Raw genomic sequence first — 23,137 nt, 5'->3', positions numbered from 1 at the left:
ACCCAGCAGGATGAACTAAGCCAGCTCTGCAGGTCTGGTCCCAGAGGATAGAACCACGAACGGGGCTTTGACTCCACGTGAGGAAGACCTCTCTCCTCGTGGGAGGCATGCAGGCCCCAGGGTCCTGGTCACTGCAGTGCCCAATAGGTACTGGGCATGACCTGTGTGGTCTGAGCTGGCCTGCAGGGTCCCGGGGGCCCTGGGGCTCTGTGCTTCCCTGGAGCGGGTCACGCACCTTTTCCAGCAAGTCTTGGTTTGTTCTTATTAGCAGCTGCTTCTCTTCGACCCATTTGGAATCCTAAGGAAAAGCACTAAATCTGGTCACATTCATGGAAGAAAACAGATGGTCAAGTAACAAACTTTTAGTGAGAAAGGTCACTTTCTATGAAACTGACTATGGAAAGTCACAGAAAATGACAGCCGTGATGTGCCCTCATTGTCTTTGTCAACCTCTAAACCCCCAAAAGAGAAATGGCTGGTTTGTGGGGCACCCCTTCTCCACTTCATTCACACTCCCTAAAGCACGACTTCATTCTGTAAGTCTAATCTACAGAACAGAGCTCCAGGGTGACTGGTCCACACTGGCAGACCTTCCATGCATCCGGAAGGCTGACCTCATAGCCCACGGACTGGCCAGAGCCACACCGAATCGCTTTTGTTCCTGGTCAAATCCTCTTGCATAAGTCCTGTGATCACATGGCACCAGGTCCATCTTGTTGCTGTGGCACCCTGAGCCTGGCACTGTGCCTGACACATGGGGATAGTGGGACTCGGTGAGTCCTGGAATAGGTGAATGAAGGAATGAATGAAGGCATGGGATGCCCTCTCCAATTCTCTCCTCCCTTCTCTGCTGGGCAGCCACAGAGCTGGGGCTGGGCCGAGGCCCCTCCCAAGGACCAGGCCCAGCCAGGCTCAGCAAGTCTGGGTGTTCCAGAATGCTGAGAAGCTGAGGCCTGGCCTACGGTCTGGTTCCCAGTACATGGAATATGCAGAGGAGGCCCTGGTTGCCTCCAGGCTTCTGTCTCCCTGGCACCTGTCACCTGCGTCGTCCCAGTGCTGACCTCTGTGTAGGCCTCGCCAGGCTGCAAGCACCTGTGAGGCGTGGCTGTGCTCCCCCAACCTTTTGTCTGTGGTGGGCTGTGGCTGAAACAGCTGCAACGCTCCCTCCCCCTTTGTGTGCACCCCCTTTGCAATGTGACTCTGTGGCTCCTCCCAGCAGGTGATGGGGTCCATTTTTCCAACCTTGAAGCTGGGCTGGGCCGTGCCATGCTCTGGTTACTAGGACATTAGCAGAGGTGACCTGAGCAGAGGCGACCTGAGCAGAGACTTGGACCCTGCTTGGGTCTTCAGCTTGCCCATTTTCCCTGCCCCCAAACTATGGGGAAAGAACCAGGTGGGCCTCCGTGAGGCAGCAGCACCTGGCCAGCAGCTGGCAGTTTGTGCCCAGCCTGAGCCCAGCCCAAACTGCCGATCCACAGAACTGCATGCAAATAAAATCCCTGCTGTTACAAATTACTAAGTGTTGGGGTGGTTTGTTACTCAGCAACAGCAAACGAATCCAGCGTCCCAGGTACCAGCACCAGGCCTGGCATGGGCGAGGGCTCTGGGAAGTGCTTGCCGGATGAACGGCCACAGGCTCCGCCCAGACTGGCCCCATCCTCCAGCAGGCAGAGAGGACAAGCAGGCCACATGGAGAGGACATAGTCCCTTAGGGGAGGCTAAGTGAGTCATAGACTGTGATCAGGCAAGTTACAGATATGTGGGCTCAGCCTGGAAGAGGGACAGTGAGGCTGGTAGCCTCAGAAAAAAAAAGCCTTATCATCTCACACCTGGATCTCTGCCCTGTCTCCTCCTGGGCCCTCCTCTGTCCTCCTGCCTAATGTGTTAGGTATTATTGTTAGCCCCACTTTAAAGATGAGGAAACTGAGGCACAAAGAGATTCTGTAAGTTGCCCAAGTTTATGCAACAAGGAGGTGGCAGAGCTACCCTCTGACTCAGGCATCCAGCTCCAGCATGTGAGCTCCGCACCACAATCCCACCACATGGAGGGTGCAGACCATGGTTTACAAAAGCCATTCCCAAGGGCTGGGCGCTCACATTCCCCACGCAGTCCCTTGGTAAAGGCTGCCGTGGCGACCTGCTCTGTGCCAGGCATGCATGCTGGTCGCTGGCCATCCACCTCCATGGGAACCTCAGTCTCAACCCGGAGCCCTGCCCTCTGCAGCTTCGCAGCGCTGCTCTTCCGGAGTTGCTTCTGTGAAGCCACCTGGAACCTCTCACACACCCCTCGCTTCACGCCTGCCTCCTTCCAATGTGTCCCACCGTACCTAGGACCTGTGACAGACCTCGCCTGGCCTCCTCAGGCCCCACAAATGCCCCCTGCAGACGGGGGCGGGGACCACCAGACACTCCCTCCTTGGGTTAGTGGAACCGCCTGACTGCCGATTTCGCTGAGGCAGCAGACAGCCGAGCGGAGCAAGAGTTCCAGATGCAGCAGCTACAAGATGGCGATGCCTGCTGCCCTGCACCCCTGAGAGGCCCCGGGAGAAACAGGAGTGTGAACAGAATACTCCTTGTCACGTGGAGCCAGGGAGACGCTCTGGTTATGTCACCACAGCCGTGCTTCTGACGTGGGGCAGGCCAACCCGTACTAACCTTCAGAGGCCACCCCTGAGAGGCCAGATTTCCACGCAGAGCCCTCTCTGGCATCTCCCTGACTCCAGGAGACAGGCTTAGGCCCAGGTGCTGCTTTTCTGCTGTGTCGTCCTGTCGACCGGGCCTTGCCTAATCAATTGCAGTGGATGGGTAGGGACAGGTGACTCTAACCTGAGCAGCGCAGGGCCAGACTGTTCTAGGCACAATTACAGCAGGGAGCCCGGCCACCATGAAGCCTGAGGCGGGGCCCCTGCACTAACCCAGGGCCAGTCACGGGTGCTGGTTCCTTTCACAGTTAAAATCTTATTAGGCAATGACAGCTCTTCTTCAGGTTCAAGTCAAAACCAGTTCTGATCACACCTTTGCTTTTGGAATGACATCCTATCTTTTTGTGCATTTGGCAAACAAAGAAAAAGCCAAGTGAGAATCCATACTTTGTTTTCATTTTTCAACTCAGCACACAGGCACATTAGGAAGCACATGCGTGCCTGGGTCCTGCTAGTGTTTTTTCCCTCTAGTGTCTCCGGAGCTCCTGATCCAGCCCCACGGGACATCCCCCTTGGCACGTCGGCAAGCCCCAGGGACACCACCAAGGGGAAGAAAGGCAAAGATCCACAGCACAGATCATTCCTGCTCACCTGTCCCTTCTCAACCAGTAACTTCTCCAAATCTTCGATTTTGGCCTGACACCTCAGCAGATCAGCTTGTAGCTGCTCCCGAGTCTGGAAGGAAAAAAGACGCGGCTGTGAGCAGGTCGCCCCCAATGGGTGACAGAGGAGTGGAAAGTGTTGTGCCCCAAAGCAAGCAGTGCCCAGGGGCCCTACAGGCAAACCTTAGGAGCAGGTTCATTTTTAGGAGCACGTATTCAACCTTGGCCTACCTAGAAGCATGCTCAGCTTCGAACACAAAATCACTAGGAATGGAACAGTCGGAGAGTTTGACAGTTCCAACAGACAAGGAAAATGAGGCCTGGAGAAAGAACTCTGTTTTTCAAGGGGGTGAGTGAGCCAGAAGCCGGTCACACTGGGAGCCCAGGCCCAGCTCTCCAACCAGGTTCAATCCTCACTGAGCCTGAGGCTCATTCAGCCATCATCAGACTTCAATACGCTTGCACACCTGCTGGGCCACTCATCATCTACAGCAGGGACTGAAAAGCAAAATACTTCAAGCACCAAGCTAGTCATAGAAATACAGGAAGCCAAATGGGTGTGGGGTAACAGGGAGCGGTGGGGACTGTGGCAAGCCAGAGGCGCATGACCCATCTCAGGGAGACGCTGCCACCCAGCAGCAGCCACATGGAATGGGAGGCCTCCTGCTGCCAGATGTTCTGAGCTTTCAAGAGAGGTCAGAAGCCTGGATTTCTCTATGGAATCTCTTGACTTTTAAATATTGACAAGTAGATGAAACTTAAAAGGCGAAACAAAAATGATTCAGTCCATACAAAGCCTCCCAGTTTCTCTCCTCTACCCTAGATAATAAAGACTGGACTTTCTACGGAGGGACAAGGGGCTTCCCTCCCTGCTGGCCTCACTCCCCCTTCCTCCTGCCAGCAACCCCCACAGGGCCACTGCTGCCCCTGGGACAAGCTCCACCTGGGCGTGGCCTCTCCTCTCTGCCTTTGCTATCAAATTTGCCGAACAATCCCCCATTCTCACTCATCACCTTTAAGACCACCAAAATCCATCCCTTTGTGGAATTCCCAAACAGGGCTCTGGAAAAGAGCACAGGACCCGGAGTCTGAGAAACCTGGCCTCGACTCCCTGCTCTGCTGGGTACCATCTGGGCATCTGGGGGCAAGTTGCTCCGTTCTCAGCCTGTTTCCTCATTCAGAAGATGGGGTTAATTCCGCCTGCCTCAGGGGACCAGTGTGGAGATGACATAGGGGAGGGGATGCAGGGAAGCACCCGGGTGTGCTGTCTGGGGGTCCCCTGCACTCCCAGGAGGAAGGGAGAGCAGGCCCCAGTCTATGTGACTCCCGAAGTTGGGAGAAGGGCCAGTGGGTGGAAGTTTCCAGAAGGCAAAGCTCAACCTAGCCTGAGAAATGAATGACATGGCCTGGACTGAGGTGGCCACAGGGCCCAGAGTGCCCTGGGGGCTGGGGAGCACCCTGAGAGTTCCTGCAAGTGTTCCGCAGGGATATCCCAGAGGGCAGGGGGCTCTCAGCTGTGGAGGGAGAGGAGCCTGAAGCCTGCAAGGCCGGCCACATCGGTGATTTCATCACTTAGCCTGAAATTCTGAACGCGTGCCCTCCTCCACGCGGACAGCACAGGTGATGCGGAGCGCCGCTTCCTCTAACAGCTCGACGTTCCAGAGCTCCTGCCCTCACACCGAGGATGCAGAGAGGGATCTGGAAGGCCACCACAGTCAAGACCCGGCTGTAGGCTCCCCGCCAGCTCTCAGAATAATCTCCTCTGAGTGTCCAAGCCAGGAAAGGCCCTGCATGGCCTGGTCTTAGGCTGCTCCCTCGAGCCCTGAGGCCAGCCGCACTCACCCGGGCCTCCCTCTCTGCGTCCAGCGTGCCCCCCACCTGCTCCTGGAGCAGAGCATAGGCGCGTTGCAGGGCCTGGTACTCCCGGGTCAGCTGGCAGAAGCGCAGGTCAGCCTCTTCCCGGGCTGTGGTCTTCACATGATGGAGAAAAAAATAACCAAGGGCATAGTTACAATAATAAATGATTTATGACTGATTTTAATCATAAACATAAATAATCACTTGCTGTGGCTTTGAGTGCCGGGGCCAGCTCAGACAACATCAAATGGCCACATCTCACAGCACTGCCAGCAAGTGCTTAGGGAGCCCCACATTGCCAGGAAGCAACTAGGGCACTGGAGGGAGGGCTGCCAGGAGGAGGCACCTCCTCAGCCATCAGCGCTCCTCCCAGGAGCTCCCACTCCCAGAATCACTTGAGTTATGTGGGGGAGCAGGTGGGAGAGAAAGGGGGGGCACCACGCAACTCCAGAAGCAAAGGTCTCTGTTGTAAAGAGTGCCCCCTCCCACCCAGGACCTCCCATTCTGGGAATTTATCCTAAAGAGATGGCCGGGTGCAGTGGCTCACACCTGTAATCCCAGCACTTTGGGAGGCTGAGGCAGGTGGATCGCCTGGGGTCAGGAGTTCGAGACCAGCTTGACCAACATGGTGAAACCTCGTCTCTACTAAAATACAAAAATTAGCTGGGCATGGTGGTGGACACCTGTAATCCCAGCTACTCGGGAGGCTGAGGCAGGAGAATTCCTGAGCCTGGGAGGCAGAGGGTGCAGTGAGCCGAGATTATGCTACTGCACTCCCACCTGAGTGACAGAGCTAGACTGTGTCTCCAAAAAAAAAAAAAAAGAGAGAGAGAGAGACGGCCACATAAGTGTACAAAGATGCAAATAAGAAGGAGCTCCGTGCATGGTTCACAGGTGTGGAAAATGACAGCATAAATCCCTCATCAGTGCCTGACACTCACCCATGGGAAAGCCCTGTGTGGCCATGAGAGAGGCTGAGGCAATCCCATGTCTGGTGCTGAAAGATGCCTATTATGTATCACTGGCTAGAAACAAGCAAACTGAAAAGCACCCGTCCTGTTTTAAGTTAAACATAAAAAAAACTATGGCTGAGAACAAGGCCCGAAAGCCTGAGTAGCCCAGTCCAGACCCCTGTGCAGGACACGCTGATGGACGGTGGTGTGTCTCCAGCACCGGCCAGGCCCCTCCCTCCAGCCAGCACTTGGGCTGAGGCTGGTGGGCTGACGGGGAGGATGGTGTGTCTCTCCAGCATGAGAACGGATGTCAAGGGGATGAACTGCAGAGGTGACACGTGTCCACTAGAGCTTCGGCACAAGATGGAAGAGCACAGAGAGGGCCATCTTGGGGTTGGATGTGCCGGTGCCCACAGCAGGTGCCACATTTTCCTGTGGCAAATAGACCCATGGGAAGGAACCAGCCTAGAAGTCATTCCAGAAGGGACTCCACAGAAAAGGCCACCAGGAGGGGGAAAGGACAATGAGCCGGGGGAGGGGGCGGGGGTGTGAGGCTTATCATTCAGATTCCTGGGACGTGGGGACACCAAGAGCAGCAATGCCCAGTCCCTCACCAGGAAGCCGTGGAGTGCAGTGCAGCAAGGAGAATTCCTGGAGACCCAGAGAGGTGCATCCCCAGGGGCAGCACAATCCACCTGCCCCCACAAGAGGACACTGCCCTGAGGGCCAGCTGCCCCGGCACATCCTCACCTCCTTCCCATTCTGGCCCTTCTCTGGGCTCAGAAGAAGCCACCAGGGGCTTGCAATGGGGAGAGGCAGAAGAGTGAGGTAGGGGAACGGCAGCCAAGCCTGGCACAGGCCCCGGTGAGGAGCAAGGGGAAGGTCTGCGTTGAATGAAGTCTGGAGTTGAGGAAATTAATCAAATGTGACTATTCCTGTCACTGGAAGGCATAGAGGTCCACAGGTCTGCCTGAGATGTACTCAGCACTCCTGAAAGAATTCACCTGGGGAGGGTAAGTGAGAACAAAGCCAGTCTTTGTCCCCTTGTGAATCCACCTGGCTCAAAAACCTGGCTATGCACTCAGATGGGCACAGATGGTCGGGACAGGGTTAGGCGGTGACCTCGGGGTGACAGGACTTCAGGGGCTCGTCACCTTCTTCTTTACATATTTTTTGGATTACTTGCTTTATCTTAGTCAAGAAAGGGATGACGCTGTTTCTGTCAGGTGGTATGTGCAGGTGTGCACACATGTGTGGGGACCAGGGAGAGAACATCACGTGGCAGTTTTAGTTGCAAACAGTGAGGAAACGCAAGGCAACACCTATCAATGACTCAACTTGAACTTGGCAGCCACAGGTTGCCTTGATGGAGAAATCAGCAAGTGGGCTCCCCATGTGCTGCCCTCCCATTGCCATTCATGGAGCCCACGGCCGTGGGGGCTGCCTTCCCTTCATGCCATCGGCTTTGATAACACACTGGTAGGAATGGATCCTCTGGGGTTCAAAACTGTAGGCAAGGAAGCAGAACTTGCAACTGCCGAAGGCAGGAGGTGCTGCCTGAGAGCATCTGGGGTGAGGCCCTGCCCCCTCTGCGGGTTTGCTTACATCGTCCAAGTCTTCTTCAGGCGTGGCTGGCGTCCTGTCCGTCCTGTCTGTATTATAGGATGTTTCGGACAACGTTTCTGAATCCACAGACTCCTCATCAAATCCAAAAAATGTCTCCACAACATGCTTCTGTAAAATGCAATTTGTATGACGTTAGAAATGACTGAGGATTCCCAGAGTCCACCAGCCCCTGGTCGTGGGCATGCCAGTGCTGGGGGCGGGGGAGACGATTGGCATTTGGGCCACTGGAGCATCCCAAGATGTGGCTGGTGGGCTTCGTAGCTGGCTGACTGGGAGAAAAGACGGCAGCAGGTGGCGGATGACCCTAGGGTCTACAGCCCGAGCGAGCTAGTCTGACCCTGGCCCAGGTTCTCCCGCTGTAGACCTGTGCAAACCACCTGGCCCCTGGGGCACCGGCCTCCTTCTCTGGCAAATGGAGTGGGAAGCCACCTCACCTGTGAGCAAAAAAAAAAAGGAGCCATGCATGCCCTGTGCCCAGAAAGCAGCCCAGTACACTATCACGCCCCATGAGCAGCGCACTGGCTGTACCAAGGGGAAGGGGGGACAGGGCCCAGGGAGATGTCCAGTTCCAAGGAGAAGAACTGGTTGAATATGGACACCAGAGGGGGCAACAGCTTGAAGGAGTGGAGAGCTCACCCACAGTTCCAGCGCTCTGACTAGCATGGCAAATGCATGACCCAAGTTCCGGCCAGACCTATGCTAAGAGGCAGTCTCTGCTTAACTTCTTATTATTGCAAACTGGGAACATCCACAGAATGAGAAGGAATGGTGCAATCAACCTTCAGGCGCCTATCACTCAGATCCAGAGGCAAATTGTAAGCCTCTATGTGCCAGCCTCTGAGTTGCCCTGACGGCACTTCTCTCACTCCAAATATCATAGGCTACCAGGCTTCATTCATCTGTCTATCCATTCATTCACTCAGCAAACACTGGTTAAGCTCCTTCTATGGGACAGACATGGGGCAGGCCTGCAGAATACAACAGGATCAAAACCAGGCCAAGTCCCTGCCCCAAGGAGCTCGCATCCCCTGGGGGCTGCAGACATCGACCCACAATCACCAGATCAATGTCCCTTATTTTAGGATTTTGTTTTCCCAGACAGCCCTGACAGGGATTTTATTTGTTTTTACAATCAATGAACGCTTTTCAGACCATGAAGAAAGAATCAAAACTAAATTCCAGAGCCCAGCCCCAGGCTCTGCTGGCTCAGCCAGAACCCAGCTTCACCCAGAGCTCCCCCATCTCACAGAGAAAAGCCAGGCACTCCCCACATACTATGGGCCCCTCCGAGCCTGCGTGTTTTACCCAAATGTCTGTAAATGTGAGAAAAATGTGACAGATACCAGAGTTAATAACACAATTAGGAAATAATTCAGAAATAAGGCAGGGAAGAAGATGCAGGGACATCCTTGTCACCTTATACGGTTTCTGAAGGGGCTTCAAGGGAGGCACCCACCACTACACGTCACCCAGAACATTCTTGCACTTGGCACCTGTCTTTCCGTGCACTGCATCCACCCCACATTCCTCCTTGCTTTTTAATATGCGTGGGGCACGAACTCCCCAGTGAACTCCAGGCTCACTCGTCAGCTGCGTCCTCCATGGCATCGTGGAATCCTAGCGGGCGGTGACTTACCCCCAGCACTGCGCCTCCCGCCGTCTAACCGGAGTCCAGCAGCAGCAGCTCATGCTTCAGTTGCTCAGGCCCTAATCCTAGGAGAGTCTTCCTCTCTGTTCTCCACCTCTCATGCCTGCCTTCTCTGGGAGAAACCCTGTTGGCTTCGCCTTCAACTCAAAATCCAGCCCTCTCCCCCACTCCTTCCACTGACACCTTCATTTGGTCCCAGCCACCAACATCTCTCTCTGGAATTATTACAACCACCAACAACCATGCAGGCTACAAGTGCCTGCGGGGCCTGCAGGATCTACCTCCCATCCCGCCCTGGCATCATGCCTCCCTTCTCCTCCTCTCCTCTCCTCCTCCACGCCAGGCTCCTGCACCCCACACACACCTGCCACAGGGCCTTTGCCCTCCAAGAGGCTCTTCCCCAGAATCCACATGGCTCCTTCCCTAGATTCCTTCAGATATCTGCACAAACGCAACCGTATGAGAAAAGGCTTTCTGGCCACTGTGCTCAAGTCCCTCCTGCCCGATCCCCACCGCAGCCTCTCGGCCTCCTTCTTTATTCCTTTCCATAGCATGTCTCCCACCTGACATAAGACCCAGGAGGCTAGTGTGTTTCCCGACAGTCTTCACCCCACTCCCTGGAATGGAAGCCCCACGAAGGCAGGGGGTTGGCCCTTTTGTTCCCTGCTATATCCCAGTGTTAATGAACTCAAAGCCACGCTAGTTTGTCTATCACAAACAGAATTCGTTTTGCACATAACACCCTTTCCATTCATTCACACAGCTGGCATCAGTTGGGCACCATGTGGTTACATGCCCCAGTTGAGTCTCACTGGCAGGTATGTGAGGACTATGGGCACCATCGATTTCAGTGTCATTTCTCTCCTCACAGAGGCTGGAGACAATCATCTACTCAAATCTCCCCTCCGGATGAGACTCCCACCTGACTTCAGATATCATGGAATCTTCCAATGAGCTCTAGAGAGCAGTGGTAGTGACATCCCAAGGTGACAATGGCACCCACAGGAGTAACGCATCTGCAGTACTCAAGCTCTTCTGCACACACACACAGGTCAGCCCCCTGAGCTCCAGGTTCCACATTTTTCTGAGCAGCCGCTGAGCCGACCTTCCTGCAAACACTGCTAATTGCAAGGCCTCTGGGGATGGGTCTGTTTGTTGCTGTAGCCCAGGAAGCATCGTCAAGTCACACACTTTCCAAATGTTTAGGACAACCTGCTGGGCTGTGACCATCCACGTCAGCGACAGGTACCTTCCTCGGGCCAAGAACTCAGTTTTCAATTACCCAGGATTATTCACTTGTTAAGGCTCCACAGGACGCTAGTTAAGGACTCAACTATCAAGCCCAAAGACAGGGCATTAACTACCCATGCTGCCGCCTGTGCTTAAAGTAGAGCAGCCTTTGCAAACAGCCTAACTCCAGACCCAATGGAGCCCCTGAAATTATCATATCATACGGCCCCAGAGGCCAAGACTCCACAGAACTATGCTTCTTGAAGCGAACGAAGCTGCTCTTAGGGCAGAAATCAAACACAAAAAGGCAGTCCAATCTGAATGCTATAGCAATGGAGCGGAATCCATGGCCACACGCCACACACGCAGTTTCCATAGCAGAAAGGAGCTGCCTGGGACCCAGCCACTCAGGTCTTTATGCTGGGTATTTTTAAAAACATTTTAACTTATTATTATTTTTTTTTGAGATGGAGTCACCTTCTGTCTCCCAGGAGGGAGTGCAATGGCACCATCTCTGCTCACTGCAACTTCCATCTCCCAAATTCAGATGATTCTTTTGCCTCAGCCTCCCGGGCAACTAGGATTACAGGTGCATGCCACCATACCCACCACACCTGGCTAATTTTTGTATAGCTTTTTTTTTGGTAGAGATGAGGTTTCACCATGTTGGCCAGGCTGGTCTCGAACTCCTGACCTCAAGTGATCCATCCACCTCAGCCTCCCAAAGGGCTGGATTACAGGCATGAGCCACCGCGCCTGGTCTTAACTTTTTTATAACATTTTATAGCACTAGGTTAGTTTGTTTTCTTTAAAGAAGAGTTTTCTTGAGTGATTCTATTATGCTGGAAGCCTACATATACTCAATATCTAGATATATGTGTACCTTTATTAATAAAAATAGAAAAGATACGTGAATGTTACAGGTGGAAACACAGCAGCTGTCTTCCTTGAAGGCAAGGCACCTGGTTTTGTGGCATTTTCCAAATATGCAGGAAATAATTCACCACCTGCTTCTCAAAGGATGAGGGGAAAACCGCCTAGAAAACATTGTTTCCTCTCATGTATGGCACATAGTGGGCTTTAAAAAAAATGGCAAGCATGAAAAAAGCTGTCCAGTTGTTTTAAGAGTCTCTGGGTTTTTCCTCACAAGAGGTACTTTAGGAGCAAAAATGTCCACCATTTGCTCATTCTGAGACCATCTATGGAATAAAAAGGCTAATTCCTCTAGCCTTCCATATTCCTTTAACAAAAGCCTCTCTTCGTTGATTTGTTTTTACAAATGAATCCAGGTTCAGATTAAGATTCCATTTTGGCCGGACACAGTGGCTCATGCCTGTAATCCCAGCACTTCAAGAGCCTGAAGCAGAAGGATCGCTTGAGCCCAGGAGTTAAAGATCAGCCTGGGCCACATAGTGAGAAGTCATCTCTACAAAAAGTTGTTTAAAAAGTTAGCCGAGTATGGTGGCTGATGCCTGTAGTCCCAGCTACTTGGGGGGCTGAGGTGGAAAGATTACTTGAGCCTGGGAGGTTGGGGCTGCAGTGAGCTGTGATTATGCCACTGCATTCCACCCTGGGTGACAGACCAAAATCCTGTCAAAAAAAAAAAAAGAAAAAAAAAAAAAGAAATCAGTTGTGGCGAAATGAATGAAGAGTAAACATGTCTCCTCCATTTACACTTTGACTATACAGAGGTGGTCTTCCTTAGCAGGTCAAATGATGCACAGGGAAAAGGAGGAGGTACCCCCCAAAACAAGTAGCCACTCAACTGGATCCAGCTTGTCTCTGCTGCCTGTCTTCTCACTTTCCTGTCATTTTCAACAGAACTGCCTGGCACAGGCAGGAGCATCGGTCACAGCCAGGGACCGCCACAGAACCTCAAAAAACAAAACCCCGAACCAGCCACCTACCTTCATGCTTATAGGTCATCTCCTGGCAGCCGGAGAAGTACAGGCACACCAGGGTACAGAGACACAGGAAGAAAGAGAAGTACAGCACAAAGAGGACATATTCCATGACAGCGTGACGCTGCAGACACGCCAGCCCTGCGTGTGGGCTTAGGCGAAAGGCACATCTTCGGCATCCATTTTCAGGGCTTCCTCCAGTCTGGGGAAAAAGCACCAATTCTCTCCCCACGCACTCCCCTTTCCTCTCACACACCCGCCCTACTGTCTCCACGGCTTCCTGGGGATTCGTCTGCAGCAGAGTCCCGAGAACAGGAGTGTGCTGGAAGACGCACCTTCACTAAAAGGGATGCCAGCTCCAGACGCTGGTCACGTCAACCCTGGGCTGAAGGGAGAGGTTTCCAGAGGCAGACTGGGGAGCATTTGTCACAGAGGCCAGCTTCTGAGCCAGTTTATTATCTAGGGACCTTCCTCCCAGATCCCATCCTCCCTGAGCTAAGAGCCTGTTGTCAACACCATTGCACAGGCCCTGGGTCCCCGGACAATCACAAGACCCTGGGGCAGCACTAGCAATGGCAATGCAGGGAGAGATTCTCCCTTGGGACCCAAACCCAGGAGCTGCCTCTGTCCTCATGTGTTTGGGAAATTTCTCTGCTGATGCCCAACCATCCGCTATGCACCCTAGACTTGTGAAATTCATCAGTTTCTCTGCCATCATTGTGTCAGCATTTGTTTCACCGTTTTTATAGGTCAAAACAAACCATTGCCCAACGGAAAAACTAATTTTTTGAACTGCATCGAAGTCTTCAAAGGTTCCCCTGCCCAGAAGGGGTGTCTCTGAGAGTCTTCCATTTCTTGGAGAAGCATCACCAGACATAACATCAAAAGCAGAAACTGTCATGATGAAGAAAACAACGGACAGACTTTACCATAAAAAAGTAAAACATCTGTACTTTGACAGATACCGAAGCAATATTAAAGGGCAATGGGCAATTCATGAAAGAAGGAATGTACATAGCAAAATTCATGTATGTTTCAACTTCAACAATACATGATGCTCTATTCTTTTGAAAGTATCCATCAGGTGAACTGTGTGACTCTATATGCCACTCAATTTAGTGCCAGCTACGCTTTAAGCCATGTTTCCTAATGAAACACCACTCGGCCAGGCAGTGCAGACCTGAGATACCCAGTTCTGGCCCCTGGCAGTGCAGACCTAAGACAGTGGGCCTGGAGGGGCAGGGCTGTAATTTGGAGCCTTTGCCTCAAGCCCCCTCCCCACGGGACCTGAAGTCACCTCCTGAAACCAGGCAGGAGGCCAGGTGCCTACAGACCCAGCCTCTGCAGCAGCTCCTCCTTGAAGACCCAGACACCACCCTGCTCACTCCTGGTGCTGGAGTTTCCTGCTCTGTATGAACAAATTGCCGAGAATCACCATAGGTAATGGCACCTGTCTGTTTCCAAGTCTGCAAATGGCAGCTGGATGTCCCCATGGTGTTTGCTACCCTGGACTAGATACCCGAGGCAGCCTCTGTGGCCACGTCAGGCTCCGGAGCTCTGCTCCACGGCGCAAGCAGCGGCTCCTCTGGCAATGCCTGCAGGACCAGCACATCTGGTGTGTGTGCTTATCTGCTGAGCAGCCCGGGTCCAGGACACAGCTCCTGCCTCTTCATAATTGTCCCAGTGTCCTATCCTCGGGACCCACATCTTCCCCAAGTCCTTTACCGAAGGGCCTCCAGCAGGCGGGACACAGAGCAGTGCTCGGAGGGGCCTCCCATGCTTCTAGCATGGAGCCTGCTGTGACAGGAAAATAAAAACTCGGAACCCCAGTTCACTCCGCCAGAAGGAAAAACGTAAGCTGAAAGCTGAGTCATGCAAGAAGCTGCCTTCCCTTCTGCCTTTCCTAAGCAGAGAGCTGCAGAGAAAAGGTTAAGCGTCTACACAGGTAGCTGCTCCATGTTCACCTTATCTTATGTAAAGCGCTGATGTAAATGAGCACAAGACAATTAAATAAACGGGGCGATTCCCCTGCTGCTCCTTTTCTCTCAACATGTATGAATTCGGTCATGTGACCACACCCCCTGCTTTCCCCTCCAGCCAGCTTTTCCCCTTTAAATACTGAAGCCCTCAAAATCATCTTTGGAGAAAGGTTCAAGGTACCTTCTTAAACTAAGCAAAATAAGCTTCTAAATTGACTGAGACCTGCCTCAGAGACTTTTTGGTTTCCATCAGCCACTTACCTGGTGGGGTTGGCACAAAGTTCTGCTGCCAGTGCCCTTCCTACCTCTGATCAGAGATGCCACTCCCAGCCAAGGGCCCACAGCTGTATGCCAACCAAGGGAAGCCCTGTAGACAGATGTGAAGTGGCCACTGGTCTGAGGCAGTCACTACTGTTAGCCTCCCGAGTGCAGGGCACTGTGCCAGCAGCTGTGAGCAGCTGGATCCCAGGGCACCAGCCAGCCCTCGTGAGCTCACAGACTGGCAACAGCCATAGGGAAGGCAGCCTAGAATAAGGGCAACCGCAAACGACCACGAAGGAAAAAATGGGTAGTTTGGCAAAACTTGCAAATGAAAAACGCATGCACCTGATGAAAAAATGTTTGACTTTTGGAGGCCAAGGCAGGCAGGTCACTTGAGGTCAGGAGATTGAGACTAACCTGGCCAATATGGCTAATTCCTGTCTCTACTAAAATTACAAAAAAAAAGTTAGCCAAGCCTGGTGGCACCTGCCTGTAATCCCAGCTACTCAGGAGGCTGAGGCATGAGAATTGTTTGAACCCAGGAGGGGGTGGTTGTAAGTGAGCCGAGATCGATTGTGCCACTGCACTGCAGCCTGGGCGACAGAGAGACTCTGTCTGAAAAAAAAAATGCTTGGGCATCCCAGGCAGACAAAGGCACTTACTGTACAACCAGCTGCTGGCACCCATCCTTCCCTCCACCAGGCAGCAGGCTTGGCCTCAGAGATGCACGGCTAGGGGTCAAGTTTAAATAGGTCCTACATGCTTAGATAGGACCTGAGCCGCTGGATCCCAGGGCACCAGCCAGCCCTCATGAGCTCACACACTGGCAACAGCCATAGGGAAGGCAGCCTAGGAATAAGGGCAATCGCAAACAACCATAGGATCTTAGATCAGAATGGATGCAAGAGTCACTGACAGAAATGGCCTGCCAGACCTCAGGCGTCCTCCAATCCCTGGCAACAGCAGACCCAAGGTCATTTGGGGAGGAGGGGACACAGCACTGAGGCACTGACCCAAGAAAGGGTCTCTCCTTCTGATGGAGCTTGGATGGTTCCCAGTGTAGCTCCCCAGACCTCCCTTAAAGGATGGTTACCGCAAAGGGCGTTGAGGTCCCTTGGAATCTGCATTTAACAGGTTCTCCAAAGGAAAGTTATTGAGCTATAAGATAAAGGAAGAAGGAGACACTCTGACTTTCTGATCACCTGCTATGCATTGAGCAAAGAATCAGAAGCTTCGTTTGATCTCATGGATGTAATGTTCATTTTAAGAATCAAACCGAGGTTCTGAGAGTTTAGATGACTTGCCCAACCCCATCCAGCTAGTAGCTGGGGCTTGACCCCCATACTGCTTGGGGCTACAATTTCCCAACCTTATCCAAAATGATTGGTCCTACTTTTAACCAAGGTGTGTGAGTAAACTGTACTGATTTTTAGCCATTATGCATACGCTGAGAACTCTATGATGATGTAGCTTCTGTGCAAATTTCAATGGCCTGCAACACAAGTTACTGCCACGTGGCCAGAGGCCAGGTCCTAAGCAAGTCCCCTGTCCCAATCCCCAGGACATGGCCCAAGGAACCACTCAGGGTCCTTCTCCCCAACCTCTCCCTTGGGGCTAATCTGAGCCCACGCTGAACCAGCAGGCTCCCCGGAAAATGAGATCATCAACACCAATCTTGTCCCTGAAGGAGATCCCACAAGGGGACTGTTGGGCAGGTCCAGTAAGGCAGAGTCACGGCCCTCAGGGACACAAAGGCCCCAGGAAGACAAAGGCTGATACTCACTGCTCTCCCCTGACTGCATCTTCCACAAGCTGGGGTGTGGGGGTGATTGGAGGTGCCCTCCCACAGGGAGACCAGGGAGGTTTGCTAGGGTCTTTCTGAAAGAGAGTCAGGAGCTGGAGAGCCGGGATGGGGCTGTCAGATTTTCAGAAAATTCTGGAACCTTCAATACATCCACCACAGTACTTTGTCAAGCAAAGCCCTTGGTAAAGTGTTAAAGCACTTCCATGTGTGAGGGACAGAGAGTGATATGGACATTTCAGGGGAAAAAGAAACTAGTCTAGTCATCCCATGGTATCCATGGGGGACTGGTTCTAAAACCTCCTACGAATACGAAAATCCACAGCTGCTCAGGCCTTTTATACAAATTGGTTTAGTAATTGCATACAACCTATGCACATCCTCCTGTACACTTTTACTCATCTCTAGATTACGTATAATACCGTACCTAATCCAATGCAAATGTAGACCCAGTCACGTACATCAGAGCGGCATTTCAATCCACAACAGTATACAATGATGTTCCCATCAGATCATAATACTGTAATTCTGCTGCACATTTTCTATGTTTAGATATACAAATACCATTGGGTTACAGCTGCCTGTGGCATTCAGTACAGTAGTAGCATGCTGCACAGGCTTACAGCCTAGAAGCCACAGGCTAGACCACATAGCCTAGGTGTGCAGGAGGCTAGATCATCCAGGTTTGTGCAAATACCCTTCAGGATGTCTGCACGACAAAATCTCCTAATGGCACATTTCTCAGAATGTGTCCCTGTTGTTAAGGCATGCATGACCATAATTTTTTTTCTTTTTTTGACACGGAGTCTTGCTCTGTCGCCCAGGCTGGAGTGCAGTGGCATGATCTTGGCTCACTGCAGCCTTCACCTCCTGGGTTCAAGCGATTCTCTTGCCTCAGCCTCCTAAGAAGCTGGGATTACAGGTACCCGCCACCACGCCTGGCTAATTTTTGTGTTTTTAGTAAAGACAGCATTTCACCATGTTGGTCAGGCTAGTCTCAAACTCCTGACCTTGTGATCTGCCCACCTTGGCCTCCTAAAGTGCTGGGATTACAGGTGTGAGCCATTGTACCTGGCCAAGACTGTAGTTTTAGATGGTATTGTTTAGTGAATAATGAAAAGGAAAAAAGTCCAGGAGGTGAAGGCTGCAGTGAGCTGAGAATGTGCCATTGCACTCCAGCCTGGTTAACAGAGTGAGACTCCATCTCAAAACAGAAAAAAAAGGAAAAAAGTCTGTATACGTTCAGTATAGATGCAACCACCCATTTTTTTTTGTCGTGAATGCTTTCAATCAGAGGTTGGTTGAATCCACAGATGTGAAACCCATAGACATAGAAAGCCAAGTGTACCGAAGGCCTGTGGCCTGTGGTAGAGAAGAAAGAGAAGCTTCTTAAGTTAGTCCTGAAAGGCAACCCTGGATTAAAAACCTGCTCGGGCCTTGATGGAGTGAAGCACTAATTCCATCCAGCCCGCACGACACCAGGATTAAGTAGGAACATGAGAGAACACTTGGTCCACACTGAATCTTGAGAAAAAGAAAAAGTGCTGGTGGGCCCAGGAAACAGTGAATTGAAAAGACCTTAAACCCGTTCAGGAAAGTTTCTATGCAGAGCCCCAAATTTGGCCTCCTAATGGCACGGAACTATCTTCATTAAAGTGACCACACATCACCATTCTTCTGGGACAATCCAGTATCATACAAGTACATTTTTCTGGTAAAGGCAATTCGTTTCTTCAGCCAACAACTATTTAGGGACTATTTAGTCACCACCTGCTCTGTGCCAGGCAATGATCAAGCCACAGTGGGCAGGACAGACATAACCCTGTCCTTGCCCGTTGTACAGGAAATGTAGCAAATCAGGATTCAATTCTAATCCTTTGTGAATTTCTCCTCTCATAAACACATTCAGAAATCAGGAAGAATGGCCAGGCATGATTGCTCATGCCTGTAATCCCAACACTTCGGGAAGCCGAGGCAGGTGGATCATTTGAGGTCTGGAGTTCAAGGCCAGCCTGGCCAACATAGTGAAACTCTGTCTCTATTAAAAATACAAAATTAGCCAGGCGTGGTGGCACAAGCCTGTAATCCCAGCTGCTTGGGAGGTTGAGGCAGGAGAATCACTTGAACCTAAGAGGTGGAGGTTGCAGTGAGCCGAGGTCATTCCATTGCACTCCAGCCTGGGCAACAAGAGCAAAAAGTCTGTCTCAAAAAAACAAAACAAAACAAAACAAAACAAAAAAACAAAACAAAAAGAAAGAAATCAGGAAGGAGGGGAAAAATAAACCTCTTTTTAATTCCAGGCATTCTGATATAGACTTGAAAACTAAAGTCTTGGCTCAACAAGAGATTTTTTTCAAAACCCCACATGGAAGCTCTATGGGGTCTGTAATGCTACAGCACATCCCGTTAATGGGACAAACTGCACACCCTTTAGATTTGTGCCTTTTAAACATATGCCCCATGGTGAAAGTGGCTGTTACACACACTCCTGGCAGCTGTGCAGAATGCTGACACTGTTCCGTGAGGCAGTGGGGTGGGGTGGGGCGATGTTCTGTGGTCAAAGCCTCCTCACCTTCTGAACCACATTTCAACATCTAGGACTATATGTGGAAATGATTCTGACTATGGACATAGCTTTCCACACAACAGCTGTTTGCTGTGGCGACATTTACAGAAGCAGCAAGTCCAAAGATAGAGGAAAGGGTGCTAAATAATGGTGTAGTCACTTAATGACACATTGAACAGCCAGGGAATAAAATAGAGCTGGCCCAGAAAGAGCTGTCTGCGCAAACAGAGGCACATTTATTGCAGCATCATTCATAGGGCCGAGGAGCTCAAAGCAACGTGCCCAGCAATTAGAGAACGGTAAACCACTTTACGGCCCATCTCTTCAACAGATTAGGTAGCCATAAAAATTTGTATTTACAATGACAGCTATCACATGTATAAAGGCTTGCAGTATAACGTTAAATAAAACCCAGGATGCAAACCTGTATACTACAGTTACAGCTGGTGAAATGTGTTAAAACAGCAACACCAACGTACCGGGGGGCACCACGGGTGACAGATCATTTAATTCCCAGATATTCTATAACATGGTTCTATTTCTTCTATAAACGTCTGTATTTAAATATAAACAAGTTCTACTCCAACCACTTCCCGCTTCTGAGTTTCTAATATCCATGTGCAGAGACTTTCCCTGTGTTGGACTCAGCTTGCTGGGGAAAGCTTGGGCCTTGGAGTCTCAGACTTGAGCTTGAAACTCAGCCTTGTTAATTTAATTTTTCTCTTGAGTTTTTTCTATATTTTATATCTATATGTTTTCTGTTGCTATAAAATTGAAAAAATAATTCCAACTACACAGGCTGGTTGTGAGAATTCAATGAGATAGTGTAAATACTCATCCGAGAATCCAGGACCCAGCAAATCATCAATGAACCAGACCGCCGTGAGTGGCATTACCTGAATGCCATAGTAAAGGCCACCAGGAGGCATCCTGGGAGCCAGACTGTACCCGGCAACTCCAATTGTGCCAGGAGGATTGTCAGTGACATTCTACCTGTGTGTCTTTATGGTCTTTATGCCTTCATATATAAGGCCACCACACATGCTGGATTAGGATTCCACCCTACTCCAGTGTAACTTCATGGTAATTTAACTAATTACATCTGCAATAATCCTATTTCCAAATAACTCACATTCTGAGTTACTGGAGTTAGGACCTTAACCTATCATTGATTGATTGATTGATTGATTGATTTTATGTGGCCCACAGATACATATTTTACAGGCTGAGTGTACCTTATCTGAAATGCTTGAGACCAGAAGGAATTTGGGATGTCTTTCAGATTTTGGAATATTTGCAGAATAAGGTATCTTGGGGATGGCACCCAAGTCTACCCATGATATTCATTTATGTCATATATATTTTATATGTGATACATAGCCTGAAGGGGATTGTATATAATGTTTTAAATAATTTTATGCATGAATCAAAGTTTTGACCATGTTTTGACTGCAACTGTCACATGAGGCTGACGGAATTTTCCACTCATGGCCCCATGCTGGTGCTTAGAAAGCTTCATATTTTGGAGCATTTTGGAATTTGGATTTTTGGATTAGGGATGCTTAACCCTGTATTTGGACCACAGCATTACAGACATTTAAAATCCTTCAATTTCACATAAAGTAAGGTGTTATGGATTAAACCATATCCCCCAAAAAGACAGGTTGTGGTCCCAACCCCAGTACCTCAGAATGTGACTTATTTGGAAATAGGATCATTGCAGATGTCATTAGTTAAATTATCATGAGGTCACACTGGAGCAGGGTGGACTCCTAATTCAGCCTGGGTGGTGGCTTTATAAGTGAAACCACAGAGACACACAGGTAGAATGTCACTGACAGTGAAGGCAGAGATTGGAATTCAAGCTGCAAATCAAGGACACCCAAGATTGCTGGGTAACCACTCTAAGCTAGGAGAAGGCAAGGAAGGGTCTGCAATAGGTTCTGGAGGGAGGGAGCATGGCTCTACCAACATCTGAATTTCTGTATTCTGGCCTCTAGAACTGTAAGACAGTACAATACATTTTTTCCTTTTTTTTTTTTTTTGTTTGTTTTTGTTTTTGGAGACAGGGTCTTGCTCTGTCACTGAGGCTGGAGTGCAGTGGCACAAACATAATTCACTGTAGCCTTGACCTCCCGGGCTCAAGCAATCCTCCTACTTCAGCCTCCCAAGTAGCTGGGACTTCAGGCACCACCACATCCAGCTTATTTTTAAAATTTTTTGTAGAGAAAGGGTCTTGCTACGTTGCACAGGCTGGTCTCAAACTCCTGGGCTCAAGCGATCCACCAGCCCTGGCCTCTCAAAGTGCTGGAATTACAGGCATAAGCCACTGTGCCCAGCCTTTTTCTGTGGCTCTAAGCCACTGATTTTGTAGTGCCTGGTTAAGGCAGCCCTAGGATGCTAATAAATAAGGATTTACATATCTCTTGAAAGACTAGACTATCTGACACCACCAGTCCACCTTCTTATAGCAACCAGGATTCAGGGCCCAGTTTGCCACAGCGCCTACCACTTCCTATTGTCACCCTGACACCAACACCATATGTTCTTGGCCATTCACTATCACATTTGCACAGCTGTTTTCCTTATTGATGAGAAATATTTCTCTATAACCACATCTTAATCAAAAGATAAACCAAGCAGGACACTTGCATTCAATAAAAAGGAGACCAGCCAGGCCAACATAGTGAAACCCTGCCTTTAATAAAAATACAAAAATTAGTTGGGCCTGGTGGCAGGTGCCTATAGTCCCAGCTACTTGAGAGGCTGAGGCAGGAGAATCACTTGAACCCAGGAGGTAGAGGTTGCAGTGAGCCAAGACTGTGCCACTGCACTCCATCCTGGGTGGCAGAGCAAGACTCTGCCTCAAAAAAAAAAAAAAAAGATGAGGAGACCTGTGTCTTTGTGGAAGTGAAAAACAGATTTATGGGTTTAAATGCAAACTACATCTTTTCTTTTTGGTATCAGCTCCTATGTGCTCTTCACATTCCAGGTTGGCCCCTGTGGGCATTTGAATTAGCCAAGCCCAGCTCCCTCAGACACTGTTACTAGGAAATAGCAGACCTATATTTTCCAAAAAGACTGCATTCCGCGTGATTCCAAAAAAACACAAAGCTCTTGATTTGTTTGAGAACGGGATATGTTCTGATAAAAACCAATCCTAAAAGTCCCTTAAATCCTTCAAAAGCTTTAAGTATTTATGTTTTTAATTTTGGGTGAATATACCCTGAGGCCTAAGTAGAGAATTCATCAGGAAGTTTTCCATGAATAAATTACAATAACTGGGTCGCATCACACGGCCATATTTATGTTGCCTTGAGAGACGATGATGACAGGCTCTTCATCATCAGGCATGCAGAGACGTGTGTGTCTCTGCTTCAGGATCCCTCTGTGAAACCTCCCCGCTTCCATGACCCATCTGCACTGCACATCTGTGACTCGGTGGCAAGGCAGGGCAGGTGTATCATTGCAGGCTCACCTTGGGCGGTTTCAGACTTTTCCCTCGATGCCTTTTGGAGCGCAACAGCCGTTCTCTCTCCTAGAAGGAAACACAACAGTTGGCATTTCCAGCCAGCCTCACATCTCAGGTAACAAAGCCACTGGCTCTCAAACAGAGCTATGCCTGCCCATCCGCACCAGGTATGGCTAGTTCAAGTTCTAAAGGCCCAAGGATAGCTGCTTCTCTGAACTGAGAGCTACAGGGAGAGTTTATTATCCACCTTTTGACTTTATTGTTATTTCATTGAAATATATTTTTCATCCTAAGCTGCATTGAGTCTTTTATGTAGTGAAGCAAAGACGGATGGATGGATGGATGGATGGATGGATGGATGCATAGATAAGTAGATGGAAGCATGAAAGAATGGGTGAGTGGATGGACGGACGGACAGATGAAAGAAAGAAAGAGAGAAGTTAAAGTGGTAGAGAGAGATGGTGGCAGGCAAAATGAACATGACAATTATAATCAAAGCCTTTTCTAGAATTTTGATCACTAGCTTTTCTGTTCTTTGA

General features: G+C 50.2%; 2 protein-coding genes across 5 annotated transcripts in view; both read right to left on the bottom strand.

Annotated features, from left to right (window-relative positions):
• The window catches only part of JAKMIP1 (janus kinase and microtubule interacting protein 1), a 174,796-nt gene that overhangs the window by 33,775 nt on the left and 117,884 nt on the right, over positions 1-23,137 (bottom strand). For all 4 annotated transcript variants that reach the window (XM_039468597.2, XM_074395872.1, XM_074395874.1 and 1 more), the window contains 5 exons: positions 22,605-22,664; positions 7,720-7,848; positions 5,147-5,275; positions 3,294-3,377; positions 236-298 (listed from right to left, as the gene is read on the bottom strand). In XM_039468597.2, the coding sequence (XP_039324531.1) occupies positions 236-298; positions 3,294-3,377; positions 5,147-5,275; positions 7,720-7,848; positions 22,605-22,664 (465 nt within the window). The remainder of the gene's footprint in view (positions 1-235; positions 299-3,293; positions 3,378-5,146; positions 5,276-7,719; positions 7,849-22,604; positions 22,665-23,137) is intronic.
• LOC141583972 (uncharacterized) lies at positions 11,885-12,853 on the bottom strand. The gene has a single exon (XM_074395875.1). The coding sequence runs from the start codon at positions 12,629-12,631 to the stop codon at positions 12,494-12,496; it is 138 nt and encodes a 45-aa protein (XP_074251976.1). The 5' UTR covers positions 12,632-12,853; the 3' UTR covers positions 11,885-12,493.

This window comes from Saimiri boliviensis, chromosome 3 (assembly GCF_048565385.1).
Source record: "Saimiri boliviensis isolate mSaiBol1 chromosome 3, mSaiBol1.pri, whole genome shotgun sequence".
Classification (NCBI taxonomy): domain Eukaryota; kingdom Metazoa; phylum Chordata; class Mammalia; order Primates; family Cebidae; genus Saimiri; species Saimiri boliviensis.
The sequence above is the reverse complement of the archived record's forward strand: the minus strand, read 5'-3'. Positions and strand labels throughout refer to the sequence as shown.

What these genes read in the sequence shown, in the direction of transcription:
- LOC141583972 (XM_074395875.1), bottom strand. Translation starts at nt 12,631, where the DNA reads ATGGAATATGTCCTCTTTGTGCTGTACTTCTCTTTCTTCCTGTGTCTC.